Source organism: Rhincodon typus, chromosome 26 (genome assembly GCF_021869965.1).
Source record: "Rhincodon typus isolate 14 chromosome 26, sRhiTyp1.1, whole genome shotgun sequence".
Classification (NCBI taxonomy): Eukaryota; Metazoa; Chordata; class Chondrichthyes; order Orectolobiformes; family Rhincodontidae; genus Rhincodon; species Rhincodon typus.
Genome location: NC_063357.1, coordinates 28,613,033 through 28,630,059, shown reverse-complemented (window position 1 = coordinate 28,630,059; position 17,027 = coordinate 28,613,033). Strand labels below are relative to the sequence as shown.

Genomic DNA, 17,027 nt, shown 5'->3' with positions numbered 1-17,027 from the left:
AAATTCAATCTTTGAGTTCTATCAGTGTATCAGACACTAAAGCACTTGGAACACCATCAAAATATTTAAATGAATTGGCCTGATGACCTCAGCTGTTTGCCCGCTCTGCCAGGTCTGTATTATTATTCCAACTGATTGGAGTAAAGATGAATCAACCGAAGACACCGACCATATTATTAATTGCAGAGGTACGCTTCCAGGAAACTCTAAAATTGGTTCCAAATATTGAGACAATTCCCTTCATCAAGTTGGAGTGGGTGCATAATTCTCACTGGATGCTTTCAAAGGATGCAAGTGAGTACAATTGTATTGAAGGCTGTTTATCAGCAGATAACAGGAGTGCACCTTCATCTCAGAAAGAGAAGACCACTGAGTCCACTCACCTACCAGGTATTTAGTGTAGTGTGCGTTCTCCAAAGCAGGTGAGTGAGTCACCCCCCAGCCCCACCACCTCACACACCTCCTTAAGTACCATCCATAGATGCAATCCATTTAACCATTATTTATTCCTATATGGAATGGGCTACAGTTACATTGAAGATTATAAGTGTAAACGCGGACTCATCTGTACTTGGGTTATGCACTTTATTTTCCAGATTTTAATTTGTCTTAAAAACTAGAATTCAATAACCTATTACACCCACCATACAAAACTTTGCTAAATGAAACCCAGGTTGTTTGAATTAATTTTGTCGTATTTAATCATCATTTCTTTTTCTTTTTTATATAACATGAAAAATATAGTATTCCAATAAAACTGAAAAAGAAAATATGTGGCTGGTTTTCCTAACTCCCTCTGTGCTGTCTTGCTAGTTGGAAGCAGGACCTTTGATACATGGCTGATCTTGGTATTCCAAAACATTAACATGGCTTGCAGTTTTAGCTGTAGAGTTAACCCATAACAGTGCTCAACCTGGGCGATTGATCACAGAGTGTCAAACAGTAGCCTCACAGAGGCAGCTGTGAACTGACCCTCCCTGCTGGGACTTTCTGCTTGCTGCTATGTAACAGTAGCCCCTGCGCTGACTTCTTTTTGCCCCCGCAGAGGATTTTGACCCAGAAGTGAAGGAACATTGATATCTGTTTAAGTTGGAATGGAGTGTGAATTGGAAAGGACCTTGAAATGAACATGGCTTGTGGATTTGCTGACCTTGTGTTTCTATGGAGTGCAATTCATTCAGATTTAGAAGATGCTAAAAGGCTAATTGCTGCAGTGTATTTGTAGATAATACATACTGCAGGCACAGTCTTATTTTTCTGACATGACTGTCTTGGCATCTTTGTCTTGCAGTTTTTCCATTTAAGTATGCCTGAATCTTTCATACACAAAGGACATCAAAGATTTTTTCAACACAATTGTGTGTTCCCTTCTGAATAAACAGACAAACAAACAAATCTCTTATTATATAGTTTCTGGGAAAAACAATTCACGATCAGCATATTAACAACCTTTCATCTATGTGCTAATAGTAACTTTGAGAAAATATGAATGGCTTTTAAAAATATAAAATAGGAAGTACTTTTTCCAAGCTCCACAGAAGATTTCAGAAGCATTCCATTGACCAATGCATTGGAAACTTTGATTTATGGTATTGATGACCTGTTCCTTATACTCCCGGGCTTTCCATGTGCCTCGGTATTAATTTCTTCCTATTTACCAATGGAGTTCTTGAACCTAAAAGACTCCAATGAATAGCATCAGTCACCCAGCATCCAACTCTCTAGGTATTAACATGACATCATATCAATTCCAGTAAAGGAATCATGTTGGTTGTTAGGGCAGTGGGCATTATTTCGCATTATTCTGCATAGACCAACTGTGCATTTGTATTATGATCCTTTTGATGTTTGTGACTTTTTTCTGTTTATATGCCCATGGAATCTGGGCGTCACTGGCTAAGCCAGCATTTATTGCCTGTCCCTACTGCATTGAGAAAATTATGGTGAGATGCCATCTTGAGCTGCTGTAGATCCTGCATCTCTGCTTTGTCTGATGAAAAGTGTCATTACAAGGACTCACCCTCTTCGAGGTCCACACCTTGTTGGAGGGCTGCTGTATGGAGTGTGGACACTGATGCAGATGGGAGCAGTTGTAGCACCTCTGTGGCTCTACCTCAGAGTCACACAAAGCAATAGCTGTCTCTGTAAGAGAAAAACCTTTCCTCTGAGGAAACTACTCATGATGTTTGGTTGGGGAGGGGTGTGGGATGAAGAGCTGAGGCAGCCTGGATTGTCAGAGGAGCTTCCCGGAATGCAAGCACAGAAATGTACAAAGTGTAGTTGCAGATGAGCTGAACATAGAGGGACTGGGCGTCTGTTCATGAATCTCCCAGGTCAGTCACTGAGCACCTTGATGGCTATGGGTTTACAATGGAGTCAGTTGATGGAAGTGAATCCCACTGGCCTTGGATCCCAGATGAGGCCTCATCTGTTGAAAATCTTATGTACTGCTCAACTCTTGCAAATAGGTCATCAGTAACCTGTGAGATGTAATAACATGGCATTCAAGATGTCACCAAAGTTCACTTCTGATGCTTGAAAGATGGCAGAGTCTAGAAGAGCAAAGCCACACTAACTTTGATTCATACTGATGGGGAATGTAGACAGTTCTGTGAGATGAGAGGACAAAGGCAATAGTTCTCAGTGAACGTGTGCATGGAGGGACACACTGTATGCAGCACTAACTCTCTGACCCAACCCAGTAGTTTCTTCTTTGGCAATAAACCCAATTCATTCCTGGCCCTCCCCCCGTCCACTGCCCTGCTCTACCTCTACTGTTGAGGATATTCATCCTCATTGCCACCCAACCCAATGGCCGAGAGCTGTAATTGTCTTTTCAGCTGTTGCCCCATTTCCACATTTGCTGTAAGTTGCATTCACAATAACATTTGCTCCTGGAACTGCTCCCCCACCCAAATTAGGGCTCAGAGTTGCAAGGAGAGTCCCAATCCCTGCATTACCGCAGCATGCTGAAATGATCCACTTCAGAATCTCCACATGCCCAATGGTTGAGTATACTCCACGGCTGTGCTCCCTTTCATGTCTCCACCTCCCAATTTAATGGTGCAGCCTGGTGCAGCCAAAACTGATCTTCAGCTGTACTCCTACTGCTCTTGTCAATGGGCTAATATTCAGCCTGTGTGCCCTCATCAAAATTCAAAACTAACCCTTAAAGAACAGACAATAAGTTTGTTAACAAAATTAATTGGTTAGCCTTTCCAAATCGACCTAGATTCCACCCCCCCAAATCTCTGATTAACCCCAATGGCGACTGAAAACATTTTTTCATTGCAATAGTATGCTTTATTCATAAAAAAACTTTATGTACATACACAAGGTACTAAAACAATTCTGTACAGTCTTTGCAAATAAAAAGAAAATGAACATTGAAATTTGACATTTCCTGCAGCTGCAAACAAAATCATTTCCTACTCACGCAGAATATTATTTACATACATTTGAGGCAACAAGAGGGTCTGATAACTGAATGTATCCTCATGTACGTTGGCAGAAAAAACTTGGACGGTGGTCTTTCCCCACTGCACCTTGGCAGCGGTTGCTCCAAGCTTTAGTGCATCTCTCAGCACATAGTCCTGGACCTTGGAATGTGCCAGGCTGCAACACTCAGTCAAGGTCAACTCTTTGCACTGGAAGACCAAAATGTTTCAGGCAGACCAAAACGTGTCTTTCATTGAGTTTATGGTCCTCTAGATGTAGTTAATGTTTGTCTTGGTGTGTCTTGGGGAACAGACCGTAGAGCACAGTCCTGCATCATGGAGCTGTTCAGGATGAATCTTGATAAAAACATTGCATCACTGTCCAGACCGTCCTTGCAAAGGCACATTCCAGAAGGAGATGTTTGACAGTGTCTACCACCTCCCCCTCACAGCTGCTTTGAGGGCAGTGTATGGTGGTGTAGAGAGGCTGGGCGTACATGAAGGATCTGATGAGTGGTGTCACCACTAACCAAGCTACATCTTGGTGTTTGTTGGAAAATTCTGGCGATGAGGCATTCTGCCAAATAGCTTTGATGATCCACTCAGGGAACCACACGATGGGATCAACCCTCTACTTTAATGATAACCTAAAACTAGTACACTGGTTGGCAGCACTCGTTTGAGGGCCCAACCCCATTGAGGTCCAAAATTCCTGCCCCAGATCTCAACTGAATTTCATTAGAACATGGAACATAGAACAATACAGCACAGTACAGGCCCTTCGGCCCATGATGTTCTGCCGACCTATTATCCTACTCTAAGATCAAACTACCCTGCATACCCTACATTTTACTATCATCCATGTGCCTATCCAAGAGTCACTTAAATGCCCCTAATGTATCATTCTGTCGTAAAGTGGAGGTTTGTCCTATTGTGAAGTACAGATTTGAAAGAAACTGTCTTATTCTTTCATTAACTCGCCTATAATAAAAGTGAAACATAAAAACATACAATAGTGTGAAAAAATATTGATGTATGTTAGATACTTTAGGTTCTGTTTCATTGAATAAGTGATTTTGGCCAATCAGGTGCAGCTGCAAAGAAAATTTGCATATCAGATTTAGGTTTACTTTAATTAAGCTGTTCCTGTTAATTTTCTGCCGTCTCTCCATTAGTTTGCAAAGATAATTTTCTGTGTATATAGGTTTTTCCAATAATTATTTAAGAGTTAATACATTTCTATTTTACATAGATTAATCCCACAGACTTATTTTTCCTTTTATACTATACTTATAAATTTACATTTAAAGTCAGAAATTTACAGAGTATCAAATAACCAACTGAATATCTCTGACTGGCGTCAATCTGAATGACTGAATGTCAGTGTGTCTCATTTCATGAGTGCCTAATTAGAACAGTAACCTCAGCGGTATTCACATTTTCCAACTACTGTTGTATTCGACTGTGTGATGAGTAATATGATTCTTCTTCTTCATATTCTCTCGGTGATTAAAACTTCTTGCGAAAATTTTCAAAAAGTTCTACATGCAGAATAGAGGGTAGCATCACTGTTTCTGAGCCAATAGCCTCCAGATTCAAGTCCCACTGCAGGATGTGATGGCCAAGCAAGGTGATTTCATTCCACGGCGAAACAGGTTTGAGTATCAGCCCAAGCCTTTCAAATGCATGCTCATGACAGCTGGGAAATGTGAGAGAATTCTTGGTCAGCCTTGTGACGGAGAGAAAGTTGCAGCCCTTACCGTCACCACAAGCAGCTCCAGACTGTAACATGCATGCAAAAAGTAAATGTTGCCACAGCATTTCTGACCAGATTTATGACCAGATTTATGCCATGTTAAAAGATTTTACATCTGCTTTCATTTCCTTGGTACAGAATCTCACTCCGAGTCATAGAGTCATAGAGCTGTACAGCACGGAAACAGACCTTTTGTCCAACTCGTCCATGCTGACCAGATATCCTAAATTAATCCAGACCTATTTGTCAGCATTTGGCCCATATCTCTCTAAACCCTTCCTATTCATATACCCATCCAGATGCTGAATAAATGTTGTAATTGTACCAGCCTCCGCCACTTCTTCTGGAAGCTCATTCCATACATGCACCACCCTCTGCATGAAAAAGCTGCCCCTTAGGCCTCTTTTAAATCTTTCCCTCTCATCTTAAAGGTATGCCTCTAGTTTTGAACTCCCTTACCCTGGCGAAAACAGGGTAATTGACTCTACTCATGCCCCTCATGAATTTATAAACTTCTATAAGATCATCCCTCAGCCTTTGATGCTCCAGGGAAAATAGCCTCAGTCCATTCAGCCTCTCCCTATAGCTCAAACCCTGCAACCCTGGCAACATCCTTGCAAATCTTTTCTGAATCCTTTCAAGTTTCACAACATCTTTACTATGGCGGGGAGACCAGAATTGAATGCAATTCCAAAAGTGGCCTAACCAATGTCCTTTACAACCACAACATGACCTCCCAACTCCTATACTCAATGCACTGACCAATAATGGCAGGTGTATCAAACACCTTCTTCACTAGTCTGTCTACCTGCGACTCCACTTTGAAGGAACTATGCATTCCAAGGCATCTTCGTTTGGCAATGCTCCCTAGGACCTTACCATTAAGTGCATAAGTCCTGCTCTGATTTGCCCTACCAAAATGTAGAACTCCACATTTATCTAGGTTAAATTCCATCTGCCGCTCCTGGGCCCAGCGCCCCATGTGAACAAGGTCCTGGTGTACTCTGACACTGACTCTTGTCCCATGGTTTGGGGTAAGCTTTAGCTATGCTGGTCCTCCAGTAGTACAGGAGGAGTTCTGCACTGTTGTAGACACCGCCTTTTGGGTGAGATGTTGAACCAAGACTCTGTCAAGTGGGTCAGGTGGATGTTAAAGAACCCGTGACATTATTTCAAACAAGAGAAGGAGTGATATCTTTGGTTTCCTGGACAATGTTTATCAACATCAATATTGAACTAAGTCACTAAAGAGAGAATTGGTCAGTGGCGCATTGGTGTTAGTGTGAGCTGTTTGCATGAAAATAGTTGCGTTTTAACAGTGTCTAGACTGAAAGTACCTCATGAGCCATCAAACACTTTGAGCAGAATCTTGTAGGGGATCTGAATGACATGACATAGTGGCAGAATCATGCGAGATGTCAGCAAGGTCTACCTTGATGTTGGGAATAACTTGCTGTATCTTTTTAACCAAGTTCTGAACGTCATTGAAGTAACTTGCCAGGTAGCAGCGAGTTGCCTTTTATTGTTTGTTAACAACATAATTAGCTGCACATCTTGCCTCATTAAGTTCAAACTTCACTCCAAGACTTCATGACATAGAGCGATTACCTGGTTATTTCAACTCACCGTTGGCTGCAAAGAGCTTACATATTGGTCACCATGCGGCTGCATCTCAACGCTTGATTGATGGGCATCAGCACCATGCACCTGCCCAGTCAACAAATACCACCCTTTGAAGTTTGCCAACCTCTTAGTGAAACACCTGTAGGATGCTAATAAAATTCAGACCCTGCCGGCCATTAGCATCACAAGGCTGTACAAGGGAGACTTTGCTCATAGTAACAGGCATAGACAGTAGTTTGGACCAGGCTGCATTTTAGGGCTGCACACTTTCTCTGTCAGTGTACACTCACTTTGTGTCTCCTTGCATGCCCACACCTTCCCTGCGTTGCCTTGTCTTTACCTTGCCTCTTTGTACAGTCACTAAGCCAGAGAACCTGTCTTGCTGGTCAGCCGTCCTCAATCCAAGGGGCACACATCTTGCAGTACAACATGTCGCTACATCAATCTGACATGTGCACCATGTGCCAGCAGCTTATGTGGCAAGCACACTGCATGTGCAGCAGGCAGCCAGCCAAATCTCAAAGTCTTTGGTTAACAGTCATCAGGCAAGTTGAGGGAGTCACCTGTCAGCCTGGGGGCTCTGGCACGGTAACTCCAGTGCAAACACCTTTACTCCACCTGAGCCCAGTGGGGAGTAGGCAGCGTGAAGGTGGAAGGCCATACCACTTCTGGAGTGTCCTGAGAGCAACGTCTGAGGGACCTGTGTGTAGTCCCTTATCTGGCTGGGTGCCTCCTGGCATTGCCCTATCTCTATGTGATGACTGGTCACCTGAAGTGATCTAAAGGTCCTCCTTTCCTTGTAAACTTGTGTTTGGTCCAGAGGACCAGCAGCACGGCCAATGGAGTCCAGGTTCTGCATCCTATCCAGCAGACCCTGAGGGTGCAGGAGGACCTGGCTTTCCATGGCAGCCACCAACCTGCTTCAACCAGCTGTGTTCCCATAACACAGCCTTGGTTGTGGTACTTTTCTCCTCTGGAGTTGATGAAGTTCTTTCTGGTGGTATGGGCATTTAGTGCCAAGACTGTGGCTATGGCACTGGCACCTACAAGACACAAAAAAGAAGGCATCATGCCCAGGATTAGGAATGGTGTGCAATGAATGATGCTGACAGTGGGGTTACTGTGAGAGTTGGAATGGAATGAAGAGTGGTACTTACTCATGGATGTCTTGGCATCTCTGTTGGAGCACTCCTGGTCCTCTCTGTAGGGGGTGAGGAGCCTAATGTTGGGCACCCCTCCACTCATTCCCTCTGTGCCATGTTGTAGTTATTTTATCCTGCAGTGACAGGAAAGGAGGGATTGAGTAGATTGAAAGTGTGTGGCACAGCTGTTAGTGCTGGTGCAAGGAGCAGAAAATTGGTGAGGTGACCTGAGGGAGTGAGCAGGCAGCGTAAAGGCCATGCAGGGTTAATAGTTTGGGAGTTTGGGGAGTGTGAATGACAGAAGATGTTTCATGTAATGGTGAGAGCAGTAGAGCATGAGCCTTGGTGGGAGCTGAATGCAGTAGCAGAGATAAAGTGAGTATGAGGTAGCAGAGAGTAGAGGATGAAAGAATGTTCATTCTACTTTCTGAATCCTGGAAGAGCAGAGAAAGTCCGTTGACCTTTCTGCACAGCTAGCTGCTCCTCTATACTGTCGAGGCAGTACTGACCTGGATGGTGAGCTTGGATGGAGCTGGGAGGGTCTAGGGACATGGCCTCCTTTGCTATTCCTAAGGGATGACGTGGAGGTGCCGGTCTTGGACTGGGGTGGACAAGGTCAGAGGTCACACAACACCAGGTTACAGCCCAACAGGTTTATTTGAAATCACAAGCTTTCGAAGCATAGCCCCTTCGTCAGGTGAAGTAATGGGCTACGCTCTGAAAGCTTGTGATAATAAATCTAATTCTAACTCTAGAATGGAGTGAGAATTGGGCACACGGGCTGCCACGGGGCAGAGTGGGTAGTTAATCAAATGAGTTTGATAAGAGAAAACTTGCACGGCCTTGCATGGAGAAATCCTCCGTCATACTCAACAAAATTGACACTTAGCCCAAAATAACATAGGATTCAGCCCTATAGGATGATGGAGGCCAGGAAGGGTGCTATCTAAATCCTAGATAAAATGTCTCTTTTTATTTTGCATTAAGTGCCTATGCTGATTATATAAAATTATTATAATTACACTTTCCCACCAAGGGTTTTTCTCTCTCCCAACTGCTTAGACTGTATCGCAGATAAAATCCCATATGTCAACTAACTCTACTTTCCGGTTTTCAAATTGCTGTAAATTATGCTTAAAAATTAAGTCAAAGAATTACTTGAAACTAAAGGTAGAATTTATAATATTTAAACTGGTGCTCAATCACATGTACATACCTGAGTCTAGTTACTCTTTCGTAAAAGCAGAATATGCAGACGCTGGAGATCTGAAAGAAAAACAGAAAATGCTGGAGAAACTCAGTAGGTCTGGAGCATCTGTGGAGATAGAAGAGGTGATAGCCTAGTGGTATTATCGCTGCACTGAGACCTGGGTAATGTCCTGGGGACATTTGTCAATTGTTGGTAAAGCCATTTGGTTCACCAATGTCCTTAAGGGAAGGAAACTGCCATCCTTACCAGGCCTGGCCTACATGTGACTCCAGGCCCACAGCAATGTGATTGACTCTTAACTCCCCTCTGGCGATTAGGGAAAGGCTATAAATGCTGATCTAGCCAGTGACACCCTTATCCCATGAATGAATGAAAATAAGAAAGACTTAACATTTTGAGTCTAATATGACTCTATATAGTTCTGAAGAAGTCATATTGGACATGAAACATTAACTTTATTTCTCTCTTCATAGATGCTGCCAGACTTACTGAGTTTTTCAAGCACTTCCTGTTTCTTTTTCTAGTAATCCTTCATTAACTAACCCCAGTTCATCTGAACAAATATATTTGGTCCTGAGACTCTCCTTTTGTAATGTCACTGAATTGATTAATTCATGCAAGTCTGTCTTCATCTCCAGGCAAGGAATGTTTGTCTGTGCTTTGTTTATCACCCTTCAGCTAACGTGCTTTTGACCAAAAACATGTTTGCTATTTTACCATTTCCATAATAGTCAATTATAAACTTACCAAATCACAGTATGTCAAGTGCTCTGGGTGGAAACAGGAACTCAGTCCTTTACACCTCATTAAAGTGCAATTGCTTCACATAGTTAATCACTTCTAATCGGCTATGGGTTACAGCTTGCACTGCTCAGTGTTGACTAGAATAAAAACCCTGTTAAACAACAAAAAATATCTGGAGGTTATGTTGAGGCTAACTGACATTGACTCTGTGCTGTTGACATTGTGGTTTGCTATGGCGTAGTCTCTTCATATGAAACAAGACTGAGGGCTCTCAGAAAGATAGACATGGATCGATGTCCATACTGCCAATGACAGAGAGTTCAGACTCCAGTTCCAGAGCTCTTTGTTGCAGACATGTAGAATTTCTGTTGTGTAAGTTATATTATTTTAATGTAGAACTAATTATTTTACTAAGTTGAAAATGTTCTGAAAGTTATACAATTGAGCTTTTAGCAAGTGTGATTTAGGTAACATTAGTTACAGACTTGATCAACAGCAATAGTGTGATCCTTGCAAACTCTCAAAAGTTATTGAAAGCAAATTGCATAAGTACCAACACACAGGCTATTGGTTGTGGAGACTGAATTAACCTTAATATAAAACTAGCAATAGAATGAGGTGCTAACAGGCAGAGAGCAGTCAGCAGTAATGCATTGCATTAATTTTCTTTACAAATTAACTTTGTTGCAGCTTGTACCAAAAGATGTATAGGACATAGATCTTTAAATTCAGGATTTAATAACATCACGGTAAAATAAAACCTAATAATTGGAAAGCTGACAGTGGAAATAATTATATTTTAAAAATATGCAATGAAAAATATATAACTGAATTTCTCATTAAATTGTTATTTGCAGAAAGCAGCTGCTTGATTTAGCAGACATTACATCAAAAGAAAATTTTCTTCTTTCAAAAAAGGGTAAAGATTGCCGATATGTTTATTTTATGGATTACGCGATGTTTGAGAGTGAAGTGAGGAATCTTTGAGCTGGCATGGAGAACTGAAGGGCCCCTGGCTAGTCTTTACTCATAAATCAATAGTAGATATTTTGTTACTTAAATGTGAGGTGTGGGCTTTAAGTGCAAGAATGGTACATGGAAAAACAATGTTCACAGAAAAGCATTTACGTTATGATGTTTGGATAGGCTAAAGGAACAAAGGGATTCAGCAGACCAGGGCCATTAATGTTTGCTTATAGGGCAACAGGCAATCAAAATAGGCTAATAGTATGCTGCAGTTGATAACAAGAATAAAGAAATAGAAAATCAAGCTCTTGTGAACAGAATCTTGCTCAGATCTAGTTTAGAATATAGTATGAGTGCAGATTTTAAAAATAAACATTCCTGATGTAGAGCTGTGTGGGACTGTAGTGCTTTGTCTGTTCATTTTAGTGATGGAACACATAATGGGGCACAGGCACACAGGCTTCAGTGTGGCCAGGATTGGCTGGGATGGACTATGAGGAAACAATGGAAAAAGGATAGAAGGATTAAAGGACTGATGGAGTTTGCAGCGTGTGTGGGCTGTATTTCTATGAACCTTGATAAATACATGCATAAAGTTTCAAATGTTTTGCACTGTATATTGGAGCAAATTGCAATTTCAAATGGAAAACTAAATATAACAAAGCTTTTAATAGTGACCCCCGAAGTTGTGTGTTCCTCTCATGCCTCTTCCATTAGCACTTGCAGCATCTCAGTGTTGTGACCAATTGGCTCATCGACTCAACCTACTCATCTTTCTGGTTGACGGTATCAGCCATAGCCAGGTTATAATGCACCAAACTCTGAAATTCCATTGGATGAGCTCTGATTGCTTACATGCGCACTTAAGAAGAATCTACCAGCAACAAAGTGGTCAGGAAGATAAATACATCTCTTTTCCTGAACATTTCTTCCTACGTTTGATGCTTCTTTCTCATTACACTGCCCCTTCAGCTAAGAAGGAGTTCAGTTGAGTGAGATGTGGAGTTATAATGATCTTAGATGTAAGTGTGGGAAACTGGGGAAAATCTCATGAAAGAACATGATGTTAATTCCACCAGCCTAAGAAGAAAATCATCAAAACTGGAGCTTTAACAAGACTGATTATTACCTCGTTGTGTATCGCAGGTGATGGGCAAGTGGACTTTGATGAATTCATGACGATACTCGGCCCTAAGCTGTTGTCATCTGAGGTGCGGGAAGGTTTTCATGGCAGCACAATAGACTCCATATTTTGGCAGGTAAGATATTTATTTGCTTAGATACTTTGTGGTAGTATCCGCATTTTAAAAACTTGTGCAGTGTCCCATAGCAACAAGGTCTACTTGATACTTTAATGCAGAAGATGTACAATTGCATTGCTTATCCGATTAGTGTCTGATTTCAGTTGCAGAGTGCAGCAATGATTGATTTGCACCACATGAGGTACAGTGGTAAATTTGCATCAGAAAGTCTGCCGTTTTCTAAAAGTATACTCGTGATCTTTATATTTCAATAACTTCACTAACATGCCAACAGCTTTGTAAAAGTATAAATTATAACTATTAATTTATGATACCACTGGAGTTAATATGTAACCATTGGGCCATTAATGGTTGCATGCATTCATACTACTTGTTTAGTTTTGCAGAAAAAGATCTTGTCTGTGCATTCTTTGTCATAAAACATAGATATAGCTATCGTGAAAAATGACCACTCTCAAATCTATGTGAGTCAAGGAAGCAAATTTGAATTTGGCAATATGCCAGGGAGAAGATCTTGATTATCCAAAGAAATTTACAATAATATAAGAGTTTTTAGCACATATTTATAGTTCTTAATTTCATGCAGACCCTTGTTATTTCAACCTTCAGTCTTGGGTCTGCTAGTTTCCAAGGTGGCTCAACTATCTAGAAAGTACCCTTAGTTTTCCTTATCTCTTTGTTCTGTACAGCATTGAATAATGTGCTTACACAGGCTGTTACAACTGCTGAACTAATGTTTCCCAAAACACCCTTGGTCAGGTATCTCATCATGTCAAGAGGAGACATAGTGTAACTACAGCCTTTGTATCAAATCTATCAAGCATTTTAATTTTAACTCCCCTAATATTAAACCCCATGTTCCTACTTTGGATGTAAACATTACACCTACAGTTTCAGTACGAATATTATGAAGAGAATATTTTCAGCTTGGTTAGTTGCTATACATACCTGTTGAATAAAGATGTGCAGAGAGAATGAGAATTTTGTCATTACTTCATTTTAGTTTAATAGTGTTTTATAAATTTGAAATTCAAAGTAATTGGTCATGTCTTATGAAAAATACAATTGTACGATGGCTGGTGAGAATTTGCTAGTGTCGTTCATGGCAGTTTGAGATACTGTAATGATTTTTGTTCTCTAATTGCGGTAGACTGTTGGCACTGATGTTGAAAAGCACTTCACTGTTCTTGATTTTTGTTTCTTCTGCTACTCAGCTCAGCGGGAGTTGCATTCTTCACAGGGTTGACAAGCTTATAGAATTTGCTGGGGAAACATTATTTGTCATGAATGGTATTGCTGCATTGAAATGATGGTTATGATTTTCATGTAGGAGTTAATTAATCTGTGAAGATACTTTACTTCCTTCCCCCTCATCCATAATGATAATGGCTACAATTTAGTAATCTGAAAACTAACAAGCACAGACTTTGAGTCAGGAATGAGTGAATAGTAGGTACCAGGAATAACGCACGAGTGGCATAGGGAACAGCATCTAAGGGACTCCTGTTCAAGTGTGTGTCCACACAGTGATGTCCTGAAATTTCTGGGGCAGGAGAATGTGTTTCTGCAGAACAGTAACTGAGGGCTATGGGGTAATTTTGAAAGAGGTTTTGGATATAGCAGCTTTCTGCTCCTTAACAGCCCGAGTTGAAAACCAGACACTTTTAAAATTGGGGCCATAAAATGCTGTGCGCTATCTACAGTAGGAACTATGTACAAAGTGAGCCATTGTACTATAATCCAAATTAAATGAGGTTACTATGGCAAAGAACCAGTTTCCCGCAGTTGCACTCTTGGTAGTGTTGGCTACCAAGTATATTTGGACCATGGCTGCTGTGGTTGGGGCTTTAGTGGGGAGTGAGGTGGTAGGGTGCAATTTATGAACTTAAAGGCCAGTTTCCCAATGACATTAATCATCGAGTGATTGACTACACTAAGGAGACCAGCAGAACAAACCAATAAAGTGCATCTTAAAAAAGTTTGAAGATTGTTATGGAGGCCACTGAGTTCATTCACCTTGTGAAGCTGCAAAATTTTTCCTGCTTCCGTTAGGTTGATAATCAATAGAAATAAATCTCAGTGGAGATATAGAGCAGGCTGCTGACTCACTGTCACCTGTTTAATACTATTGTACAAAATCAAGATCAGCCACTTTGATTCTGAGATTATCTGTTCCACATAGACAGTGGACTGACCAAGAATTTGAGCTATTCCTATCTTAGTGCAGAACAATCATTTTACTTCTTCACTACACCATCAGGAGATCATGGGGATATTTTCACACAGCTAGCTTCTTTTATGAGGCTTGTGGTTCTTCTCCAGTAAAGGACCTATTAGGGTCTACCTTTACAACAAGATACCAAAAGAGTAGGGGGGGTCAGCCTTCCTGCTCCTATGATGCTTCTTGGCCTGCTGTGTTCATCCAGCTCTACACCTTGTTATCTCAGATTTTCCAGCATCTGCAGTTCCTACTATCTCTGATCCCATTTCTGATGAAGGGTCTAGGCCCGAAACGTCAGCCTTCCTGCTCCTATGATGCTTCTTGGCCTGCTGTGTTCATCCAGCTTGACACCTTCTTACCAAAAGAGTAAGACCTGAATGCAGCAGAATAAAATAGCACAGATATTTCAGTCCATGAGAATGTTTTGTTCTATGATTCTCTTCTTATTGCCTGTTCAAGTTTCACTATGTTTAACATTCTGGATTTATGGTTGTGGAATACTTGGGAACTAATGCATATTATCAAAAAAAATTGTAATTCACTAGCATGAGGTTGATTTTGACCACGCAATTGTGTCAAATGTGTGTTAGCAAATTGGCAGACTGTTTTCCTATGTTGCTGATTTTTACGTGCATTGACTTCCGATCCAGTTGTACCAGTTTTACGCCATTGCCGAAAGTTAAAATCCACACCAAGGTGTGAAAGTCAATTTCTGTTGGGTAGTTTTTTTCTGCAATTTTTGAATTGCAGATTTGAATTTGTGGTTATGCGCTCATGACTGACCTCGAAATAACCATTAAATGCTGCTGGATGTGTGTGAATGATTGCGAGCTGTTTAGTGAACAGTCACTCCTCAAAGTGTGTCGTTTCCATGGACACAATGACATTTGTACATTTGCTATCATCAATTCAGCTGAGGAGGGCAGATAGTGTATTGTTTTAAGTCAAGCATTAGTCACTATGTCTTGCTGCTAACAAGGCAAAATAATACTGGTGAAAATTGATTTCCCTGGTGAAGGTGCTCAGAACATCATTGAAAGCGTGTGACTAACTGCTGTAATTTCAGAATAAATTATTAAACTTCAACAGTTCAGAAAACAGAAATAATGCTGGACAAATAGATTTTTTTTTCCAAAAGTCATCATGTCCTTTAACAAATTAATTGAAATGAAAACTTTGCAATTGGTGTTATCTTAACACTGGCAAAATAACCCATTTAAAATAACACCAATTATCAGGTGGGCTGGTAACCAGAGGGTACAAATTTAAGATAATTGGCAAAGAAAACTGGAGAGGAGATTTTTTTTTAATGCAGAAATGTTCATGGTCTGGAATGCATAGCCCGAAAGGGTGGTGGAAGCAGATTCAGCAGTAACTTGCAAAAAGAAATGAGTTATTTGCTTGAAGTGTGTGAAGAATGTGGGAGTAAAACTAATTATATAGCACTTCCAAAGAACTGGCAGAGATACAATGGACTGAATGGCTTCATCCTTTGCTGCTTGCTTCTATGATTTAGAAAATGATTTCCCAAGGTGCCATATATTTTGAGGTCCCTCACTGGCTTTGTATAATAGCACTGTTTCGGAGAATTAAGAGAGAGAGTAGCGTACAATTTGTTGTACATAACATGTTTGGCACATGTCTGTGTCTCAACCAGCAAATCCTGTTTCAGTCTTGTGCAGGTTTGTACAGAGAAAGTTCCATTGGAATTGGAGGCTGTCAATATAAATCCAATTAAATCAATTCCGAGTAGAAATAGAAGCTTACAGAACGAATCAGGAGGACTGCAACGGTTCAAGAAGGCAGCTCACCACCACCTCCTCAAGGGCAAGTAGGGATGGGCAAGAAATGCTGGCCAGCCAGCGATGTCCACATCCCTCAAATGAATAGAAAAAAAAGGTTAGTTGGATGACCCTGAAATACCCATTCAGAAATCTAGAGTTTATTCTTAGCTCAGTTTCCTTCATCATCTGTATAAAGCCCCTTGATAAGTATATTCAAAGTTGGTGCATCAGATTTCACCTGTATATTGGCCACACCTAGCTCTCTCTCAGTTCCATGTCTTGCAATCACTATATGGACTCTGTGCTATCAAACTGCCTCTCAGACATCCAGTCTTGAATGAATCACAACTTGGAACAGCTAAACATCAGGAAGACCAAAGCTGTTTTTCTTGAGCCGACCACAGACACCGTACCTTTGCTACTGATTTTGGCTTTCTGTTGAATCATTTTTTTTCGCTGTCCCTAGTTGCCTTGGAAAAGGTTGTATTGAGCTGCCTTCTTGAACTGCTGCAGTCCATGTGTTGTAGGTTGACCCACAATGCCGTTAGGGAGGGAATTCCAGGATTTTCACCCAGCTACAGTGAAGGAACAGCGACATATTTCCAAATCAGGATAGTGAGTGACTTGGAGGTGGTGGTGTTCCCATGTAACTGCTGCCCTTGTCCTTCTAGATGGAAGTGGTCTTGGGTTTGGAAGGTATTGTTTGAGGATCTGTGGTGTACTATCATGTAGACAGTATACATAGCTGCTACTGAGCGTTTTTTGTGGAGGGAGTGAATGTGGTGATAATCAAGTGCGCTGTTTTGTCCTGGATCGTGTCAAGCTTCTTGAGTGTTGTTGGAGCTGCAGCCATCCAGGCATGTGAGGAGTGTTTCATCACAC

The 17,027-nt window shown here is 41.1% G+C and overlaps 1 protein-coding gene across 2 annotated transcripts in view; it reads left to right on the top strand.

Annotated features, from left to right (window-relative positions):
- The window catches only part of LOC109913705 (calcium-binding protein 8), a 315,322-nt gene that overhangs the window by 61,651 nt on the left and 236,644 nt on the right, over window positions 1-17,027 (top strand). For both annotated transcript variants that reach the window (XM_048612644.1, XM_048612643.1), the window contains exon 3: window positions 12,025-12,137. In XM_048612644.1, coding sequence (XP_048468601.1) covers window positions 12,025-12,137 — 113 coding nt within the window. The remainder of the gene's footprint in view (window positions 1-12,024; window positions 12,138-17,027) is intronic.